Source organism: Sesamum indicum, linkage group LG5 (genome assembly GCF_026168435.1).
Source record: "Sesamum indicum cultivar Baizhima isolate 11 linkage group LG5, ASM2616843v1, whole genome shotgun sequence".
Lineage (NCBI taxonomy): Eukaryota > Viridiplantae > Streptophyta > Magnoliopsida > Lamiales > Pedaliaceae > Sesamum > Sesamum indicum.
Window position 1 is genome coordinate 16,363,630 of NC_142661.1, and position 17,053 is coordinate 16,380,682.

At 34.7% G+C, this 17,053-nt stretch overlaps 3 protein-coding genes across 9 annotated transcripts; 2 read left to right on the forward strand and 1 right to left on the reverse strand.

The window, feature by feature from the left end:
* Nucleotides 1-2,072: 2,072 nt before the first annotated feature.
* On the forward strand, nt 2,073-5,182 carry LOC105161862 (nucleosome assembly protein 1;2). Of its 3 annotated transcripts, none has more exons than XM_088880831.1 (12): nt 2,074-2,283; nt 2,373-2,416; nt 2,539-2,634; nt 3,168-3,260; nt 3,355-3,436; nt 3,517-3,578; nt 3,679-3,863; nt 3,968-4,145; nt 4,243-4,286; nt 4,466-4,664; nt 4,761-4,778; nt 4,882-5,182. In XM_088880831.1, the coding sequence occupies exons 1-12, from the start codon at nt 2,238-2,240 to the stop codon at nt 4,948-4,950; spliced, it is 1,116 nt and encodes a 371-aa protein (XP_088736957.1). In that variant the 5' UTR covers nt 2,074-2,237; the 3' UTR covers nt 4,951-5,182. The 3 variants fall into 3 exon arrangements, with proteins under 3 accessions (XP_088736959.1, XP_088736957.1, XP_088736958.1); XM_088880832.1 differs by having other exon boundaries at nt 2,551-2,634; XM_088880833.1 differs by lacking the exon at nt 4,761-4,778 and having other exon boundaries at nt 2,073-2,283.
* Nucleotides 5,183-7,449: 2,267 nt separating this feature from the next.
* On the forward strand, nt 7,450-11,863 carry LOC105161864 (RNA cytidine acetyltransferase 2). 4 transcript variants are annotated; one of them, XM_020693746.2, is made up of 14 exons: nt 7,452-7,710; nt 7,841-8,363; nt 8,484-8,574; nt 8,772-8,824; nt 9,151-9,297; nt 9,372-9,409; nt 10,125-10,164; nt 10,299-10,451; nt 10,568-10,676; nt 10,754-10,823; nt 10,913-11,030; nt 11,153-11,336; nt 11,442-11,534; nt 11,621-11,863. In XM_020693746.2, exons 2-13 carry the CDS (start codon nt 8,253-8,255, stop codon nt 11,507-11,509), a joined length of 1,182 nt encoding a protein of 393 aa, XP_020549405.1. In that variant the 5' UTR covers nt 7,452-7,710; nt 7,841-8,252; the 3' UTR covers nt 11,510-11,534; nt 11,621-11,863. The 4 variants fall into 4 exon arrangements, with proteins under 4 accessions (XP_020549406.1, XP_020549407.1, XP_020549405.1 ...); XM_011079697.3 differs by having other exon boundaries at nt 7,455-7,710; nt 7,841-8,384; nt 11,153-11,284; XM_020693747.2 differs by lacking the exon at nt 10,568-10,676 and having other exon boundaries at nt 7,450-7,710; nt 7,841-8,384; nt 10,732-10,823.
* A 2,036-nt stretch (nt 11,864-13,899) lies between these two features.
* LOC105161865 (nucleosome assembly protein 1;2) lies at nt 13,900-16,974 on the reverse strand. Of its 2 annotated transcripts, none has more exons than XM_088880824.1 (12): nt 16,767-16,974; nt 16,634-16,677; nt 16,422-16,505; nt 15,769-15,861; nt 15,593-15,674; nt 15,451-15,512; nt 15,165-15,349; nt 14,886-15,063; nt 14,748-14,791; nt 14,388-14,586; nt 14,270-14,287; nt 13,900-14,165 (listed from the first exon to the last, which is right to left on the reverse strand). In XM_088880824.1, exons 1-12 carry the CDS (start codon nt 16,810-16,812, stop codon nt 14,091-14,093), a joined length of 1,110 nt encoding a protein of 369 aa, XP_088736950.1. In that variant the 5' UTR covers nt 16,813-16,974; the 3' UTR covers nt 13,900-14,090. The 2 variants fall into 2 exon arrangements, with proteins under 2 accessions (XP_088736950.1, XP_088736949.1); XM_088880823.1 differs by having other exon boundaries at nt 16,422-16,517.
* Nucleotides 16,975-17,053: the final 79 nt, after the last annotated feature.

Below are 17,053 nucleotides of genomic sequence, written 5' to 3' on the forward strand. Positions count from 1 at the left end.
GATTTTACAAAAAGTTAGTGCAATTATGTCATTAACCGTCGTTTGTGAGTACAGAGACTTTTCCTTTTATAATTATTATAAATATAGATAAATATTAGAGTTTATTTTACGATACCATTATTGAAAAAATAAAATTATACTTTCTCCGGTAAAATTTTCAAAATTATAGTTGAACATTATTCTCCAATTGTAATTTTTTCTTTTGTTAGAATTTGAATGAAAAATATTGTAAGCGCCAAAAAATTACATAATCTTTCAATTTTACCCCTCATTTAACATTTATCTAATAATATTTTTTTTATATTTTTAAGGAGTTAAAACAATATATATATAATGTGACGTCTGTATGATTTTATAAATAATTGAGAGATTAATTAGTAATTATTAACAAAATATAGATTTAATTATAAATAAATTAGAGGGTGAAAATAGAATATTAAAACTTGAACTAAATAAATTAGAGTTTATTATAATATTTGAGAGCAAATTATATGAATTAAGAAATTAAGTAGAACGCAATTAAAAATTGTAAAAAAATTAATAAAAATAATATATATATATATATATATATGTACATAAATTACAAATGACAGTTCACACCAACATAGACAATTGCAATTTTTTCTCTAGGTGGAGGAACAAGGACAGAGGTAATAAAATTTTGTTTTAAATTTATATTAATTTATATAATTATGTTATTCAATTAGTTCATTTATTAAATATAGTTTTATATTGACTGATCTATCATTAATGGAAAAATTTTATAAATTTGATTATTTAAATTAGTGTTGAATTAAATATTACATTTGATTTATAAATACTATAGTTGGATAATTAAATTACTATACTTGTTAGATTTAATCATTACTATACTTAATTTACTGATTTCATTGGGCCTATTGACTAAATACTTAATTTACGTATCGATGTTTAATTATATTATATAGTAGCGAGGAATTGATAACAATATTAAAAAATTATATTTAAGAAAAAAATGAGATATTTATAATAATTTAAGTGGGAAAACTAGAATAAAGATATTTGTTGTAGATCATATTTATGTTATAAAAAAATAAAAATAAACAACATATATGAAATATTATTAGCTCCAGGAGTGATAGGAGAGAGGGTGCCTGAAACCTTCATTAGTTTTTAGGTGCCAAGCAGCTCCAGGATCATCTTTTATTAGGGCTAAAGTAGACACCCAAAAAATAATAAGAGGTCATTTTTTCAAAATCTACCTACCCACACTTTTCAAAACAAAACACGTAAAAAAAAAAATTTAACATTTTAAATTAAGTAAATTGTATTGTACTATTGTATTTTTTTTTTTACTTAATGAAAATTACCTTTATAAAAAAAATAATAATAATAATAAGAGGTCCAGGTATTACATTGCATGCATAACCACGCACTAATAGCTTCTATGTGGCCAAGTGTCGTCTCTTGCTGCAACTCTCTAATTCCAAGCCCACACTGTGTTTTTAATAATATGTTTAACAAGGTAAATTATTTTTATTTTAAAAAATATAAAGAGGTAAAAAATTATTATTTTTTTTATATAAGGGTAATTTATTCATTTGCAATATTACGTTATCACCGACTTTCATTGAGTGTTATTAATCCATTAAATTATGCTTTTTGTTTTGTTTAGTGGAACTAGGTACGTGTGTGTTGCGCAAAGCTGAATTTGTTTATATTAGTAAAAAAATTGAATGAATAATTGATATTTACTCTCAATTTATACTGATTTATTGCAGGTGAAATAATTATTTTTTAGCTAAACTATATTTATAACAGTAAAGATATATCTTTTTGTATGCATTAACGTGTGCATATATATAAAGATAAATTAGGCATAAAAAGATTATAGGAAGGAATGTTTTTCAAGGACAAAGATCACAATTTCCAAATCTATTGGATTTAAAATTAAAATCAAATCAAATCAACGAGTTCTAGAAGAAAAATGGGCTATAGTGTCTGAAGCCCAATGCGCTCTAAAAATTTGAAAAACCGCCGGAAACAGGAAACCCAAACACGCCCTTAGTAAGCTAGATATAAATACCCTCCAGTCCCCTAGGTTTTGTTTGCCTTTTCTCTTTTTTTCCCCTCTTTTATCGTATCTCTTTCTCCTCCTCCGCTTACAAGCACTTCTCCCTCGCTTACTGCCCCCCTTGTTAGGGTTTTTGCTTTCTCTCGCTTGGGGTTTTTGGTCAGCAACTGCAACCCTCACGAGAATGAGCAGCAACAAGGACAGCTTCAACGTCGCTGATCTCAGCACTGGTGAGCAGACTTCGTGTCTGGAAATTCTTGAATTGATTGGTTGTGGATCTGTTTTTGTGTTTTTTAATTGGTTGTTGGTATGTGTGTAGCGTTGAATGCCGAGGACAGAGCTGACCTTGTTAATGCTCTAAAGGTTAGTTCCTCTGTTTTTGTTTGGGTGTGATAGTTGGTGTTGTTGCTTCAGATGTTCTTGAGTGTCTGGTGGGGTTGGAGATAGTGAAACGTTGTTTTGCTGTTTGACGTTTTATGATGCAGAATAAACTTCAGGATCTTGCTGGTAAGCACTCGGATGTGCTGGAGAGTTTATCCCCCAATGTCAGGAAACGTGTTGATGCGCTGAGGGAAATCCAGGCATGTTAACTCGCTAGTTCCTTCCTCTTTATCTTTTAGCATTGGGTAGAGAGTGTATCTGATGTTTGTGGCTGGAAATATGATCATGTCATATAAAAAAGTTAACTTTCTGTTGCTAAAGCTGGAAGGCGGGTGATTGTGAGTGCTTAAACGTTTTAGGTGTTTATTTGTAATTGAGCGTATATATATAGAGATGTATGTTTGTTGCTGTGCCGTTTGGGAGTTGTTTGTTATTTTTGTGAAAAGAGTGGTCAAAACTTTTTGCTGTTGAAACATGTACAGCGAAATCTATTAGACTACTTCCTAGTAGCTGGGTGACATTGAATGTATGGACAGAATGATTGTCTATCTTCATCAGTCATTGGGGAATAGATTTCTGAAATGATTGAGCCAAGGAAAACAAAGGATACTTGCTATATATTGTTATCAGGATGTTCTTTGATTTAGGTTCATCTTATGTCGAACATCCTTCCCTTTCTTCTCATGCCTTTAAATTGAATTATACTGAGTGTTAGTTGGCACTACTTTTGCAGTCTCAACATGATGATTTGGAGGCAAAGTTTTTCGAGGAAAGAGCAGCACTTGAAGCTAAATACCAGAAGCTGTATCAACCACTTTATACCAAGGTGTGCCTGGCATCTGAAAGCTTGTACACATTTTATTTCCCCAAGGAGTAGTCTTGGTTTTGTTACTGAATTCAATTATGTCTTAAATGTGCAGAGACACGAAATTGTAACTGGTGTGGTTGAGGTTGAAGGAGCTATAAATGATACAGAGGCAACAGACCAGGCAGACGGAGATGGTGAGGGAATGTTTGATATCAATTTGGAACATGATATTATTGATAGGAGTCTGTATCTTTAAGCTTTTCAAATCATGCAGAGAAAGGAGTTCCGGACTTCTGGCTCACCGCAATGAAGAACAATGAGGTGCTTGCTGAAGAGGTTTGTTGCTCCTGAAAACCCTTGTTCTTTTTATTTCCTGATGGAATTTTAGGTGAAATTTTTGTTCTTATCATAATTTAATTTTGTTTATATTGGACAGATTTCTGAGCGTGATGAAGGGGCTTTGAAGTTCCTCAATGATATAAAGTGGTCCAGAATTGATAACCCCAAAGGGTTCAAGCTTGAATTTTTCTTCGACGCCAATCCTTTCTTCAAGAACTCTGTTTTGACTAAAACTTATCACATGATTGATGAAGATGAACCTATTTTGGAGAAAGCAATTGGGTAATTATATTTTCTGTCCATATAATTGTAGAATTCTCTCTTTCATGGTTTTGAATGAGTGCTGCAAGCTATATTTTTTCTTACTGTGAAAACTTACTCTGCAGGACGGAGATAGAGTGGTATCCTGGAAAATGTTTGACACAAAAAATTCTGAAAAAGAAGCCAAAGAAAGGATCAAAAAATGCCAAGCCAATTACTAAAACGGAACAATGTGAAAGCTTCTTCAACTTTTTTAGCCCACCCCAAGTTCCTGACGAGGATGATGATATTGATGAAGATGCTGTAAGAATGGGGTGTTTAGTTTATGAGATTGCTTTTTATATATTCTTTTCTTTTTTGTATCATTTTGATCGTAAGGATTCTCTCTGTTTCTTGGCAGGCTGAGGAACTCCAAAATCTAATGGAGCAAGATTATGACATTGGGTGAGTATATATAAAGGTGTCTTTACATCTTTTGCACTACAATTATTATGATGTAATGCGTTGATTTTATGGTGTTACATCATTCTTGCAAATGCTCATTTATCTCAGAGCCTGCTTGCTGTATTGATGTGCTAGAATCTATTATTTTGTGAAATGTTTAAAATTATATTTGTTTATAGGTCAACCATTCGAGACAAAATCATTCCTCATGCTGTATCATGGTTCACGGGAGAGGCTGCCCAGGATGAGTATGGTGATATTGAAGATGATGAGGACGATCTTGATGAAGAAGATGATGATGAGGAGGAGGATGAGGAAGAAGACGAGGAAGATGATGATGATGAGGAGGATGAAGATGAAAGCAAGACCAGGAAAAAGGTAACGTAATGTTGTATATGTTATTTTCTTCTGTTTTATACCCTTAGTAATCTGGAATGAAAGTGATTGTTTTTTGTTTTGTCATTTTCAATTCAGCCATCAGCTGTGCGCAAGGTGAGATTCTCTATTTCATTATCATTTAATCCTTTTTATTTTCTTTCTTGTATTGGTAAAATTTGGAAATCCTGACTGAATATTTAATTGATGGGATATGTAGAAGAGTGGAAGAGCACCCGCAGGTGATGGGCAGCAGGGTGAAAGGCCTCCAGAGTGCAAGCAACAGTAGCTTTGATTATGGCTGTGAGACTGCGACATTGTTGTGGCTTCGTTTGTGTGGGAACATGTCAAAGATTTTTTTTTTCTTTTTTTCTCTAAAGTAGAACATATGAGATTGATTATTAGCTCTGGCAAGTTTTGAGTCATACATCTGTGTATTTATGGGCCGCCTTTAGAGTATTTACTCGATTTTTCTGTTCATTAGTTGAAATTTATATCATTGTCATGTGATTTTTCTGGCCTTTTTGGTTTCTATGGAGCAATTTGTTTGTTGAGGTGATAACTTCATACCAGGACAATTTGGGGAGTAGGAAGTCTGGTAGTACGGATACACACCCGTGTGTATCCTAATAGTGAGAATTCTGTAATGCATTTTTTTAAATACCTTTTATGAGCTGCAGCGCTGGCTGTGGTAATGGAAAATGGTGAAAAACGTCAGGACCAGGACATAATCCATATCTCTGTATTTTCTGTTGCATGTGCATGTGGGCTACTCTGTCCCGGAGTGAAGACAGACTTGTCTCTTTCTATGAAGCAAGAAAAGAGTGAAAACGGAAGGCCTTTGTACTAATAGACAGCCAACAACTGCCTTTTACATATTTTATCTGATTTATTTCAAGTGGTCCGGTGAGGAATTTTGACTTCGATTTTGATTTGGAGTTATGTAAGAGATAGACTTGAAAAGTTAGGAACATAAAGAAGCTGAGGAGAGGAGATTGACTTCAGACCTGCTTGCTTCCTCACGTTATAACCAACACTGATCTACGCTTGTGTTTCTACTAGTGATGAGGATTTAGATTTACGATTTTACGCAACCTCAATGTTGCTGTCGGCCAAAGATTTTTTTCTCTATTTTTTTATCTCTGTTAATGGATTGTGCATTGAATTGCATACAGCATACGTATGAAATTAATACCTCCCCTGCGGTGCCATCAATAAGAATCGAACCAACCACATTCCCACTGCTTTTTATTCCAAGGTTTGGCACTCTGTTGACATTTCTTTTTTTGCTGAGTAAGCAATGTCTTTCCCGCTCCGGTACTCAAAAGTCTTATTTGCGGTGAAGGTTTTCAATTTTAAACTGCCTCTATTATGCATATGCATCTTTCCCCACCATAGAAAATTTAGCTTCTGATCAAACATGATTTTTTTTTCTTCTCTTAATTGGCCAAAGATTTGTTCTAAATTGATTAAATTGTTGAGATGAGATGGATTATGTAAAGGAGAAGCAAGTGTTTCGGAGTTAAAAGATTCATCACTTCTTCTTATAACTGGAACATGGGCTGGAGGAACTGGAACAGGGGTTGTAATTGTATCACCCTCTTCGCCTGATATGACTATATTTTCCTTAAATATTATATTTAAAATATATCTTATTTATACATGTAATTATGCACATAATTTAGTCTCTGTGGAGTATATACATACACACGTAACCGACTATCACCATTAGTAAATAAACAATTATTTAGTCCTCTACTTAATTTCCGAATTCTATAAGAAGTTATATTGCAATAATCAATATGTTGAGAATAACGTAATTTCTAAATAGAATATTAAATATTATTAGTACAATTTTTAATAATTTTTTAATATTTCATTTCTATCGAAATACAAATCTTCATTCTATTATTTTTCTGACAAACTAAACTTTCTAAATATATACTTAATTTATCATCCAACTTATAAGAATTTATTTACTCAAACCCCTTATATTATTATAATTATCGTTCTTACACTAGAACAACATGGATTTTTTTAGGCTATTTTATGTGCCTCTACAACTATGAAAATTGCCTCTAAAAGTGATGTGGGCCTGGTTGTGGGACTTGGTTCCGGCATGGGTCTAAAAATGAACTCAAAGCCTTCTCGAGACCGACCATAAACAATAGTGGATCGAGCCTTTTTAAGTTGGACCGTGTCAATCCTGAACCAACTCAGCCCGTGCACTTCGAGGCATTTTTCTACCCATGGTTTCTGAAGATCTTGATTCTTAAGGAGACTACGAGCCTTGTGAAGTTTGTTGTGTGCCCATTAGTGGGGCTAGATCCTATGGTCTAGGATGGAAACGGTGGGAACATATACAGAAGAAATAAATGATACTTACTAAAATAAATTAAAAAATGTACAGAAAACTGTAGACTTTACTTACTGATTGGACTGTTTCAGACTCAGCCTCATGACTTGCCCTTGTCGAACCATGTACATTCCTGACGTCTTGTCTCCTCATGTTTGGATTCTACAAGGTAAATAGACAATGTTAAAGCAAGGTAAATAAAAACTGTAAAAAGTAGTCAAAACATCTTAATTTTAGCTCTATGTACTTGGAATTTGAATGAGATGGATCCCCGTAGCACTTTTCAGTCTGCCCTTGACTCATGCATGTTGCACACGTACGAGTGGGACCTCTTCTTGATACTACACCTATTTCCCTCCTATCATTCCATCCAATTTTCTTGTCTTCTTGGGATTCCCCACTTTGATTATAATACCGGGAACACGATGCACACTCAAGGTATCAGATCATGCATACTAGAATGAAAGGCTAAAGATCCCCCAAATGAGTAAGGGGCTTCATTGCCTACGTCTCAAGCTATCTTGCAGACCTCTATATTTAGTGAAAATGACATAGTATGGTACAAACAATCCCACAATTACTTTTTAACAGCATAACAGGTTTCGCTCCTTGGACCACCTTTTGTCGCTATCTTGAGGATATGTACAGCCGACTGCATACAATCCAACATATATATTGGCTCTCCAACATCAAGTACAACTTTTGTCACTCCAACTCTTACTCTCCTTCTTCGAGATACCTTGCACTCATACTTACTTGAGCATCAAAAGGCTAACGTGGGAACCAATTCCAGCCTGACTCAAAACCCTGTGTTCTTTTGCAGGTTTATTCTATACCTGAGAGAACACTCAAAGCATTTGGAGTGGTAGAAGACCTTTAATATCCAGTTTAGTTCGTCCAAATACCTTGCGATTATTTCTGGTAGAACAATACCAATAGGCGAAGCTCAGTGTTCCTAAGATCATCACCATCTCATACTATACATTTGTCTGTAAAGTTGTTTAACGCTTTTAGTAGTGCAGAATACGTTATGTTCGTTAGCTGAAGTGTACAAAGTCTGTTAGGGAGTTGGGAGCTGGATTCAAGTCTCCCGCCCATATGTGTGTATATATACATTCACCTGATCTGTATATGATGAATGGATTTACAGGAACTGCATTTCTTGTAATCCGAAACACACACACACACACATAGAGAGAGAAAGCGGTTGCTCCTTCCTCTGGAAGCTATCAACAATGGCGGTTTCTATTTTTGTTATAAATTCGAACTCTCAAGAGGAACTTCCGCCGCTGGAAGATTGCCGGCTGTACAGGGTCAATATTACGGAGCTTCTTTCAAAGCCAGACGTATATGAGTCTTTCTTCAATGTCAATTAAGCACCTTGACAATTTATTTATTTATTTTTTGCATTTTTGAGATTGAGTACCGAATCACTAATTTTCTTTTAGTTTTTTGGTTTCTTATAGGTACTGTCTGATGTCAGTGACGGTGAAATAAATAGAGAAATGTTGAAAATAATGGCTGCTAATAGGCGGCATGAACTTTACGTTCTTCTTGGTACATTGAGTTCTTAGTGGTAGATTAATTCTAATTTTTGTTCTTTTCTGAAGATGGAGAATACCATTCTTTGTGTTCTTTTTTCTTCATTTGATGTTTTTGTTCTGATTATTCCATGTATGTGGTGGAGAAGGCAATATTTGAGCTGCTTACTTTTATTAGGAATGGATCTTATGATTTTGTAACTGGTTGTACAGGTCCTGTGGTGAATTGGGATGGAGATACACCAATCATCTACTCTGGGATTCAGGTTCTTGGCTTGTACTTCTTCAGTGACTTGTCATATTTATAGCTGAACAGGCTAGCAATCAGGAAACTAGAAGAATATTGATTGCATGTCTGATTGACAATATAGTGCTTTTCCAATTGATATCTATAAGCTTTATTCATTTTATCTTGGTTTCGGTCAAGCAAGGGGGCTGGGGGGAATTAATTTCATCACTATCTGCAGTTTTCTGCTAGAGATTTAATTAGGAGCTGGGAGATAGAACAAGGGACTAAAGTAGCAATCAGCAGAAAGGGTGGCTGTCGAAATATGAAGAATTTTCTTCTGACGTGATTACCTTTTGAATTAAGGTTTGTGTGGAAGGAAACATCGCAGATGTTCCTGACTTAGGTGGTGAAAAGTTTTCTGATTGTTTCTTTGTGTTCCGGGATATGCCGGAAAACCTGGATTTTCCAGAACTTGTTGGAGTAAATATTCTGAAAGTGTATGCAGTAGAGGTAAGACTTCTGGGATGGCTGAATGTTTCGACTTGGTATTATAGCACGAATTAACCTTGATTTCTAATCCTCAGCAAGATTATGCAAATACTGCAGTGCAACTAATGACAAGGTACACCTTGTTGATTGATTTTTTTATGTTGCGTATATATAGTTCTTCATGACTGTTGTATTTCGGCGCTCTATTGGATTAATTCAGTAAAGAGAGGGCTTAGGATTGTGCTAAAGATCACTTTTATATAGATAACATAATCTGAATATTTTGATATTTCCATTGCCTGCAAATTTTCGTGAAATACATTTTGTTTCCTATTTCATGAGTAAAACAGGCAAATCATCACATCCCTGTTGCCAGCATTGAGATAACCTGGTTGTGCTGCTGGGAATGAGGATGTGCTTATTAAGCACCATTACTACATATTTGTTTTTGTGCTTGCGTAGGATAGAAGCACCATTACTACAAAAGAATAGATTTAATATAATCTTCCCCTTTACAATAGTCTAGGACATGTCAGGATACTGAATAATGTGAGTCGTCATTACTACATATTAACAGGAAAACTAAATGGAAGTATATATATTAACAAGTAATTTGAATGATTTTGTATAACTAACATGAACTATTGTCTGGGATGTTTGGCGCGGTTGATCAACTTTTGGGTTGATTATTCCATCCATCACCTTCACTTTAGATGGTTATAGACGTTTAATCTTACTCTTAACTATTGTTCTGTTCTCAAAAATCCTTTGGACAGCTCATACCATTTTATTGGATAGCTTTTATATTCATACAACCAAATGATTCCCATGTTTCTACATGCTTACAGATATTACAATGGTGATGCAGCAGAGGATGCTTTACAATTGGTATGTTTTGGTTAAATATCTCCATGTGTACCCTGAAATTGAGGCATAACGACATATAAGCAAGTGTTTTGATGCCATAACTTACTTTTTCATTATTGTTGTAATATTGGTACCTCTTCCCGTAATATAAGCAGATTCCAGAGTTAGAAGGCCATATTTTCATTCAGCTTCAGACAAGAACTTGGCCTTTAGTACACTATGTGGGAGTATTTGACAAACCGAATCTAGCTCTGTTTGATCATTGGACGTCAAATGGTTTTTCACCAATCATCATTGGAAAAATTAAGGTGTCAGTTAATTTGATGCATTATTTGCTTTAGAATGTCGGATTCTTCTTAATATACACAACATCCATTTTTCTCTTATCTTTGCATGAAAAATCTAATGGCTTGATAAATCCTAGTATCTAAAGTATAAGAAAGAGGTAGTCTGTGCCATGATAAAGTGGTTGAATGATTATGAGCCAATTGTTGCTGCAAATATTTTCTGGTCTCACCCTCAGCTATTCTCACGTAAGTTCTAATTCGACTACTGCGTTTCTTTTACTTTGTCCAATTTAATGCTCAGACTCATACTTGTGCTCTCATAGTTGCTCGAAATAATTTTAAGAAATGGCTGTCCGGCGATCTGAATTCCGTAGATCATTCATTTGCCGCGAGGTTATACTTCTGCTTCTGCATTCTATGATAGTTATATAACATCCATTGGATAGTTGAGGCATCTATTTTGCTGATTCAATATTTTGCAGGATCCTTGAAATGGAATTTTATAGCTGTAGATCACCCATTCTTAAAGAGAGGCCCTGGAATGAAGTTGAAGATCGCATAATCGTTGCTATCAATCGAGGAGCACCAGTCAGTCTAGAGGTGAAGTAATTGTGAATTGAAAATGAAGTTAAAGTAAATTTTTAAAGAAAATTTCAAAATGCAGCAGCTTTCATGAATGTTACGTGGTGCTAGTAAAGGTTCAGTTGTTCTTGTCTCTTCAGGTGATGGATCCAGTGATACGGAAAGTTGCTGACATATACTTTAATGCTGTCCTTCCCATTATGTTGTCTGAAGTTGATCGGTCTCTGTTGCTGCTTCGTGGTTTGCAATTTCGTCCAACTGATGAGATAATGGTCAATAGCTACGCTAAACAATGTTACAGTTTCTTTCTTCCAGCTGCAGCTGGTGCATACCTTAAAAATCATGTTGCAGAGTTTTTATCTTCAGTCTTCTCTGATTCTTTTTTAAGTAACCACCTTCAAGTAAGTGCTCGTAGTACTGATTTTACAGAGGATCATGAATTTATCAGAAGAGGACATCAGACAATCACTTGGAAAGACTCTTGCGACGGCATTTGACTATGTATATGGGCTATTACCAGAGGTAGTATTTTTTTCAATAATTGTGTGCTGAAGCATTTAACTTATTCATCCCTTCTGAAGTTGTTTTTTACCCTTATTTGTGGACAGGTTGTGGATTAGGAAGAGATTCGGAATTCATGCAAAATGGATTTCAGTTTGACATTAATTCTGTAGTCTGACTACATATCATCATCTGTCTCTGAGTACTAACTTCTCTTACAACAGATGTTTGGGTATGCAGTTATTGACATTTCAGTTGTGTGTGTGAACTTTCTTGAAAGTGGTTTGCATGGTTGGTCTTGTTGGATTTTACATTAATCAATCAAATGAGATTTGGGTTTTATTGGCAAATGGATGAATATATTCTATTAACTTAGATAAAGAAAATTAAAATGATGAATGCTGGAGTCCAGTATGCCTGCTTGTTTATGTTTTCATTTTCAGTGTTAGATAAAAATAAATGTATAGATTTTTATTCCAAAACTATCTCATCAAGGACTCTGTTAAGAGACCTTCCAGAATCAAATTATTGAAGGTCACCTTAGAGGCCTTCATCTCTATGTCGCCCAAACTAGGAATCCAAAGTTTCTACCAAATCTATTGCCTCATCTGTAGAGTCCTTATCTGTCACTATGATTTACTAATTTGAATGGATAAATGCTGGCCGTAAATCACATTTTAGATTAAGAGTGCACGTGAAATTGTAAAATTAAATCGACAATTATAAATAATGGCTCCTTCACAGTTAGGTACAACTTTTGCTATCTCTACTGTTATTGAACTTTAAAACTGACTTGAGTATTAGCTTTCGCCGGAAACTCTTTCAACTTGGCCCTAACCTTGTGTTGATTTTGTAGATATTGTACTATTCTTAGGAGAATTTCATTGCATTTGTAGTAGCAGAAACCTTTCAATCCATCACTAAAATACCTTAAACAAAACTGTTGTTTTTTAGAACAACATTTGGTGCCGTATGTGGAAAACTTCTTCGTTCTTTTGAGTATAAGAAATGTGAATAAGACTCCCAACAGCTTAACAATATATATATAGAATAGTGAGTCTTTTACCTAGGGTAACAATTCACACTATTCTGGCAACTATTCCCTAAATTGGAGAATAATTGCCTTTTTTTTATATTATTTATATAAATAATCTCAAATCATGAAGTGTTAAATGAATCCCAAGCATGTCCGAATCTCAGTGATTTGGACTTCAACTGCCCCCAACCACTCTAATTATGTTTTTAGTTTTTTTATATATTTTATAGGGTAAAATGCAACACCCCTCAACGTATAGGGTTATTTGCACTTTGCTCTCATTTTTTTTTATACTTTTTCAACCAACTTTTTAATTTTGTTGCACTTTACATTTTTTAGGGAATAATGATGGAATATTCCGTCCACATATGTACATGCACTTAAGGGTGATTTTAGATACGATAAAATTGAAAAGATTAAATGCAGATAACCCTCCAACGTATAGGATCATTTGCACTTTACCCCCAACCTTTTTATAAAATTAAAAAAAAATAAATTAATTAAAAGAATTAGAAAAAATATGGAGAAAAAAAGAAAAAAATTCCAGAAAATTTAATACTTGATTTGCAAATATATCACTTCTTATTACCACAGCTAAATCTATAGCTCATAAAAATATACACAATTACATTTATATAGTTCATTGTATTTTTTAAATTAATACAATTTTAATATTATAATTTTTTTAATTTTATTATATTGTTAAAAGTTAATTAAATATAATTAATCTATAAAAAATAAAACTAAACAGAAAAAAAAATAAAAATAAAAAAGGAATGTCAATTGTAGATGTCAACCACGACACTAAGTCGTGGATAGCATCAACAACACCAAATTGTGTATGCTATACGACATGCATTTTTTTTTTTTAAAAATATTTTTTAATTCAAATCGTGTATTACATCAACAACTCGTTATTTATTATATACATTATATTTTTAATAGTATTAAAATAATTATCCCTGTTTTCACCATTTTCCTTTACCACAGCTAGACTACAGCTCATAAAAAGTTATAAAAAATGCACTACATAATTTTCACTACTAGGATACATATAGGTATGCCACTTAAAACAACCATACCTTAGCTCAGTTCAGTTTCTCTCCAGTTCCCAACAGATCCCACACAAATAGACAGAAATTGAGTTTGTATTGACCATTCAGGTGAGAATCTTAAAATAAACATGAACGAGTGAATACCATAACTAATAAATTATAGCTATACTTTGAGCTTTCGGTAGACATCAGACCCATTGTCCCAACCAGCAGCAGACAGAAAATTCACACGACATTTCTAACTATTTAACCACTTCTCTGACCAAAAAACTGAAACGATATAAATTTCAACTGATGAACAGAAAGATGGAGGAAGTACTCTAAAGGCGGCCCATAAATACACAGATGTGTGATGACTCAAAACTTGCCAGAGCTAATAATCAATCTCACATGTTCTACTTTAGAAACAAAAAGAAAAAATCTTTCACATATTCCCACACAAACGAAGCCACAACAATGTCAAAATCTAACAGCCATAATTCAAAGCTACTGTTGCTTGCATTCTGGAGGCCTTTCACCCTCCTGCTGCTGCGCCTCACCAGCGGGTGCTCTTCCACCCTTCTACATATCCCACCAATTAAATACTCAATCAGAATTTCCAAGTTTTTACAAATACAAGAAAGAAAATAAAAAGGATTAAATTATAATGAAATAGAGAATCTCACCTTGCGCAGGGCTGATGGCTGAATTGAAAATGACAAAACAAAATACAATCAGTCTCATTCCAGATTGCCAAGGGCATAAAACAGAATAAAATAACATACATATACAACATTACATTACCTTCTTTCTGGTCTTGCTTTCATCTTCATCCTCTTCATCGTCATCATCTTCCTCATCTTCTTCCTCATCCTCCTCATCATCCTCATCTTCTTCATCGAGATCGTCCTCATCGTCTTCAATACCACCATACTCATCCTCGGCAGCCTCTCCCGTGAACCATGATACAGCATGAGGAATGATTTTGTCTCGAATGGTCGACCTATAAACAAACATAATTTTACACATTTCACGAAATAATCGATTCTACCACAACAATACAGCAAGCAGCCTTGCAAGAATGTCGTAACACCATAAACATCAACCCATTATTATCATAATTTTAGTGCAAAAGATGCAAAGACTCGTCAAATATATACTCACCCAATGTCATAATCTTGCTCCATTAGATTTTGGAGTTCCTCAGCCTGCCGAGAAACAGAAAGAATCCTTACGATCAAAATGATACAAAAAAAGAAAAACAATAAAAGCAATCTCATAAACTAAACACCCCATTCTTACAGCATCTTCATCAATATCATCATCCTCGTCAGGAACTTGGGGTGGGCTAAAGAAGTTGAAGAAGCTTTCACATTGTTCCGTTTTAGTAATTGGCTTGGCATTTTTTGATCCTTTCTTCGGCTTCTTTTTCAGAATTTTTTGTGTCAAACATTTTCCGGGATACCACTCTATCTCCGTCCTACAAAGTTTTCACAGTAAGAAAAAATATAGCTTGCAGCAGTGGTTCAAAACCATGAAAGAGAGAATATTCTACAATAATATGATAGGAAATATAATTACCCAATTGCTTTCTCCAAAATAGGTTCATCTTCATCAATCATGTGATAAGTTTTAGTCAAAACAGAGTTCTTGAAGAAAGGATTGGTGTCGAAGAAAAATTCTAGCTTGAACCCTTTAGGGTTATCAATTCTGGACCACTTTATATCATTGAGGAACTTCAAAGCCCCTTCATCACGCTCATTAATCTGTCCAATATAAACAAAACTAAATTGTGATAAGAACAAAAATTTCACCTAAAATTTCACCCAGGAAATAAAAAGAACAAGGGTCTTCAGGAGCAACAAACCTCTTCAGCAAGCACCTCATTGTTCTTCATTGCGGTGAGCCAGAAGTCCGGAACTCCTTTCTCTGCGTGATTTGAAAAGCTTAAAGATACAGACTCCTATCAATAATATCATGTTCCAAATTGATATCAAACATTCCCTCACCATCTCCGTCCGCCTGGTTTGTTGCCTCTGTATCATTTATACCTCCTTCAACCTCAACCACACCAGTTACAATTTCGTGTCTCTGCACATTTATGACATAATTGAATTCAGTAACAAAACCAAGACTACTCCTTGGGGAAATAAAATATGTACAAGCTTTCAGATGCCAGGCACACCTTGGTATAAAGTGGTTGATACAGCTTCTGGTATTTAGCTTCAAGTGCTGCTCTTTCCTCGAAAAACTTTGCCTCCAAATCATCATGTTGAGACTGCAAAAGTAGTGCCATAACACTCAGTAGAATTCAATTTAAAGGCATGAGAAGAAAGGAAAGGATGTCCGACATCAGATGAACCTAAATCAAAGAACATCCTGATACACAATATATAGCAAGCATCCTTTGTTTTCCTTGGCTCAGTCATTTCAGAAATCTATTCCCCCAATGACAGATGAAGAAAGACAATCATTCTATCCATACATTCAATGTCAACCCAGCTACTAGGAAGTAGTCGAATAGATTTCGTTGTACATGTTCAAAAGCAAAGAGTTTTGACCACTCTTTTCACACAAAAACAAACAACTCCAAAACGGCACAGCAACATATGTACATCTATAATATATATATATATATATATATATATATTAAACTCAATAGGCTCAATTACAAATAAACTCTAAACGTTTAAGCACACACAATCACCCGCCTTCCAGCTTTAACAACAGAAGGTCAACTTTTTTATGTTACTTAATCATATTTCCATCCACAAACAACACATACACTCTCTACCCAGTGCTAAAAGTAAAACGCAAGGAACTAGCGAGTTCACATGCCTGGATTTCCCTCAGCGCATCAACACGTTTCCTGACATTGGGGGATAAACTCTCTAGCACATCCGAGTGCTTACCAGCAAGATCCTGAAGTTTATTCTGCATCATAAAACGTCAAACAGCAAAACAATCTATCTCAAACCCCACCATACACTCAAGAACATCTAAAGCTATAACAGCAACAATCACATCCAAACAAAAACAGAGGAACTAACCTTTAGAGCATTAACAAGGTCAGCTCTGTCCTCGGCATTCAACGCTACAGACATACCACCAACCAATTAAAAAGCACAAAAACAAATCCACAACCAATGAATTCAAGAATTTCCAGAAACGGAGTCTGCTCACCAGTGCTGAGATCAGCGACGTTGAAGCTGTCCTTGTTGCTGCTCATTCTCGTGAGGGTTGCGGTTGCCGACCAAAAACCCTAAGCGAGAGAAAGCAAAAACCCTAACAAGGGGAGCAATAAGCGAGGGGGAAGTGTCTGTAAGCGGAGGAGGAGAAAAATAAACGATAAAAGAGGGGAAAAAAAAAGAGGAAAGGCAAACGAAACCTAGTAGAGTGGAGGGTATTTATAGGGAGTTTGGTAAGGGCGTGTTTGGGTGTTCCTGTTTCCGGCGGTTTTTCAAATAAAT

What these genes read in the sequence shown, in the direction of transcription:
- LOC105161865 (XM_088880823.1), bottom strand. Translation starts at nt 16,812, where the DNA reads ATGAGCAGCAACAAGGACAGCTTCAACGTCGCTGATCTCAGCACTG. An exon ending in ACCTTGTTAATGCTCTAAAG is followed by an intron (nt 16,518 to 16,633) that starts GTTAGTTCCTCT and finishes TTTATGATGCAG; the next exon opens with AATAAACTTCAGGATCTTGC. An exon ending in ATGAGGTGCTTGCTGAAGAG is followed by an intron (nt 15,350 to 15,450) that starts GTTTGTTGCTCC and finishes TATATTGGACAG; the next exon opens with ATTAATGAGCGTGATGAAGG.
- LOC105161862 (XM_088880831.1), top strand. Translation starts at nt 2,238, where the DNA reads ATGAGCAGCAACAAGGACAGCTTCAACGTCGCTGATCTCAGCACTG. An exon ending in ATGCGCTGAGGGAAATCCAG is followed by an intron (nt 2,635 to 3,167) that starts GCATGTTAACTC and finishes CTACTTTTGCAG; the next exon opens with TCTCAACATGATGATTTGGA. An exon ending in ATCAACCACTTTATACCAAG is followed by an intron (nt 3,261 to 3,354) that starts GTGTGCCTGGCA and finishes TTAAATGTGCAG; the next exon opens with AGACACGAAATTGTAACTGG.
- LOC105161864 (XM_011079697.3), top strand. Translation starts at nt 8,253, where the DNA reads ATGGCGGTTTCTATTTTTGTTATAAATTCGAACTCTCAAGAGGAACTT. An exon ending in TATATGAGTCTTTCTTCAAT is followed by an intron (nt 8,385 to 8,483) that starts GTCAATTAAGCA and finishes GGTTTCTTATAG; the next exon opens with GTACTGTCTGATGTCAGTGA. An exon ending in GCAGTGCAACTAATGACAAG is followed by an intron (nt 9,410 to 10,124) that starts GTACACCTTGTT and finishes ACATGCTTACAG; the next exon opens with ATATTACAATGGTGATGCAG.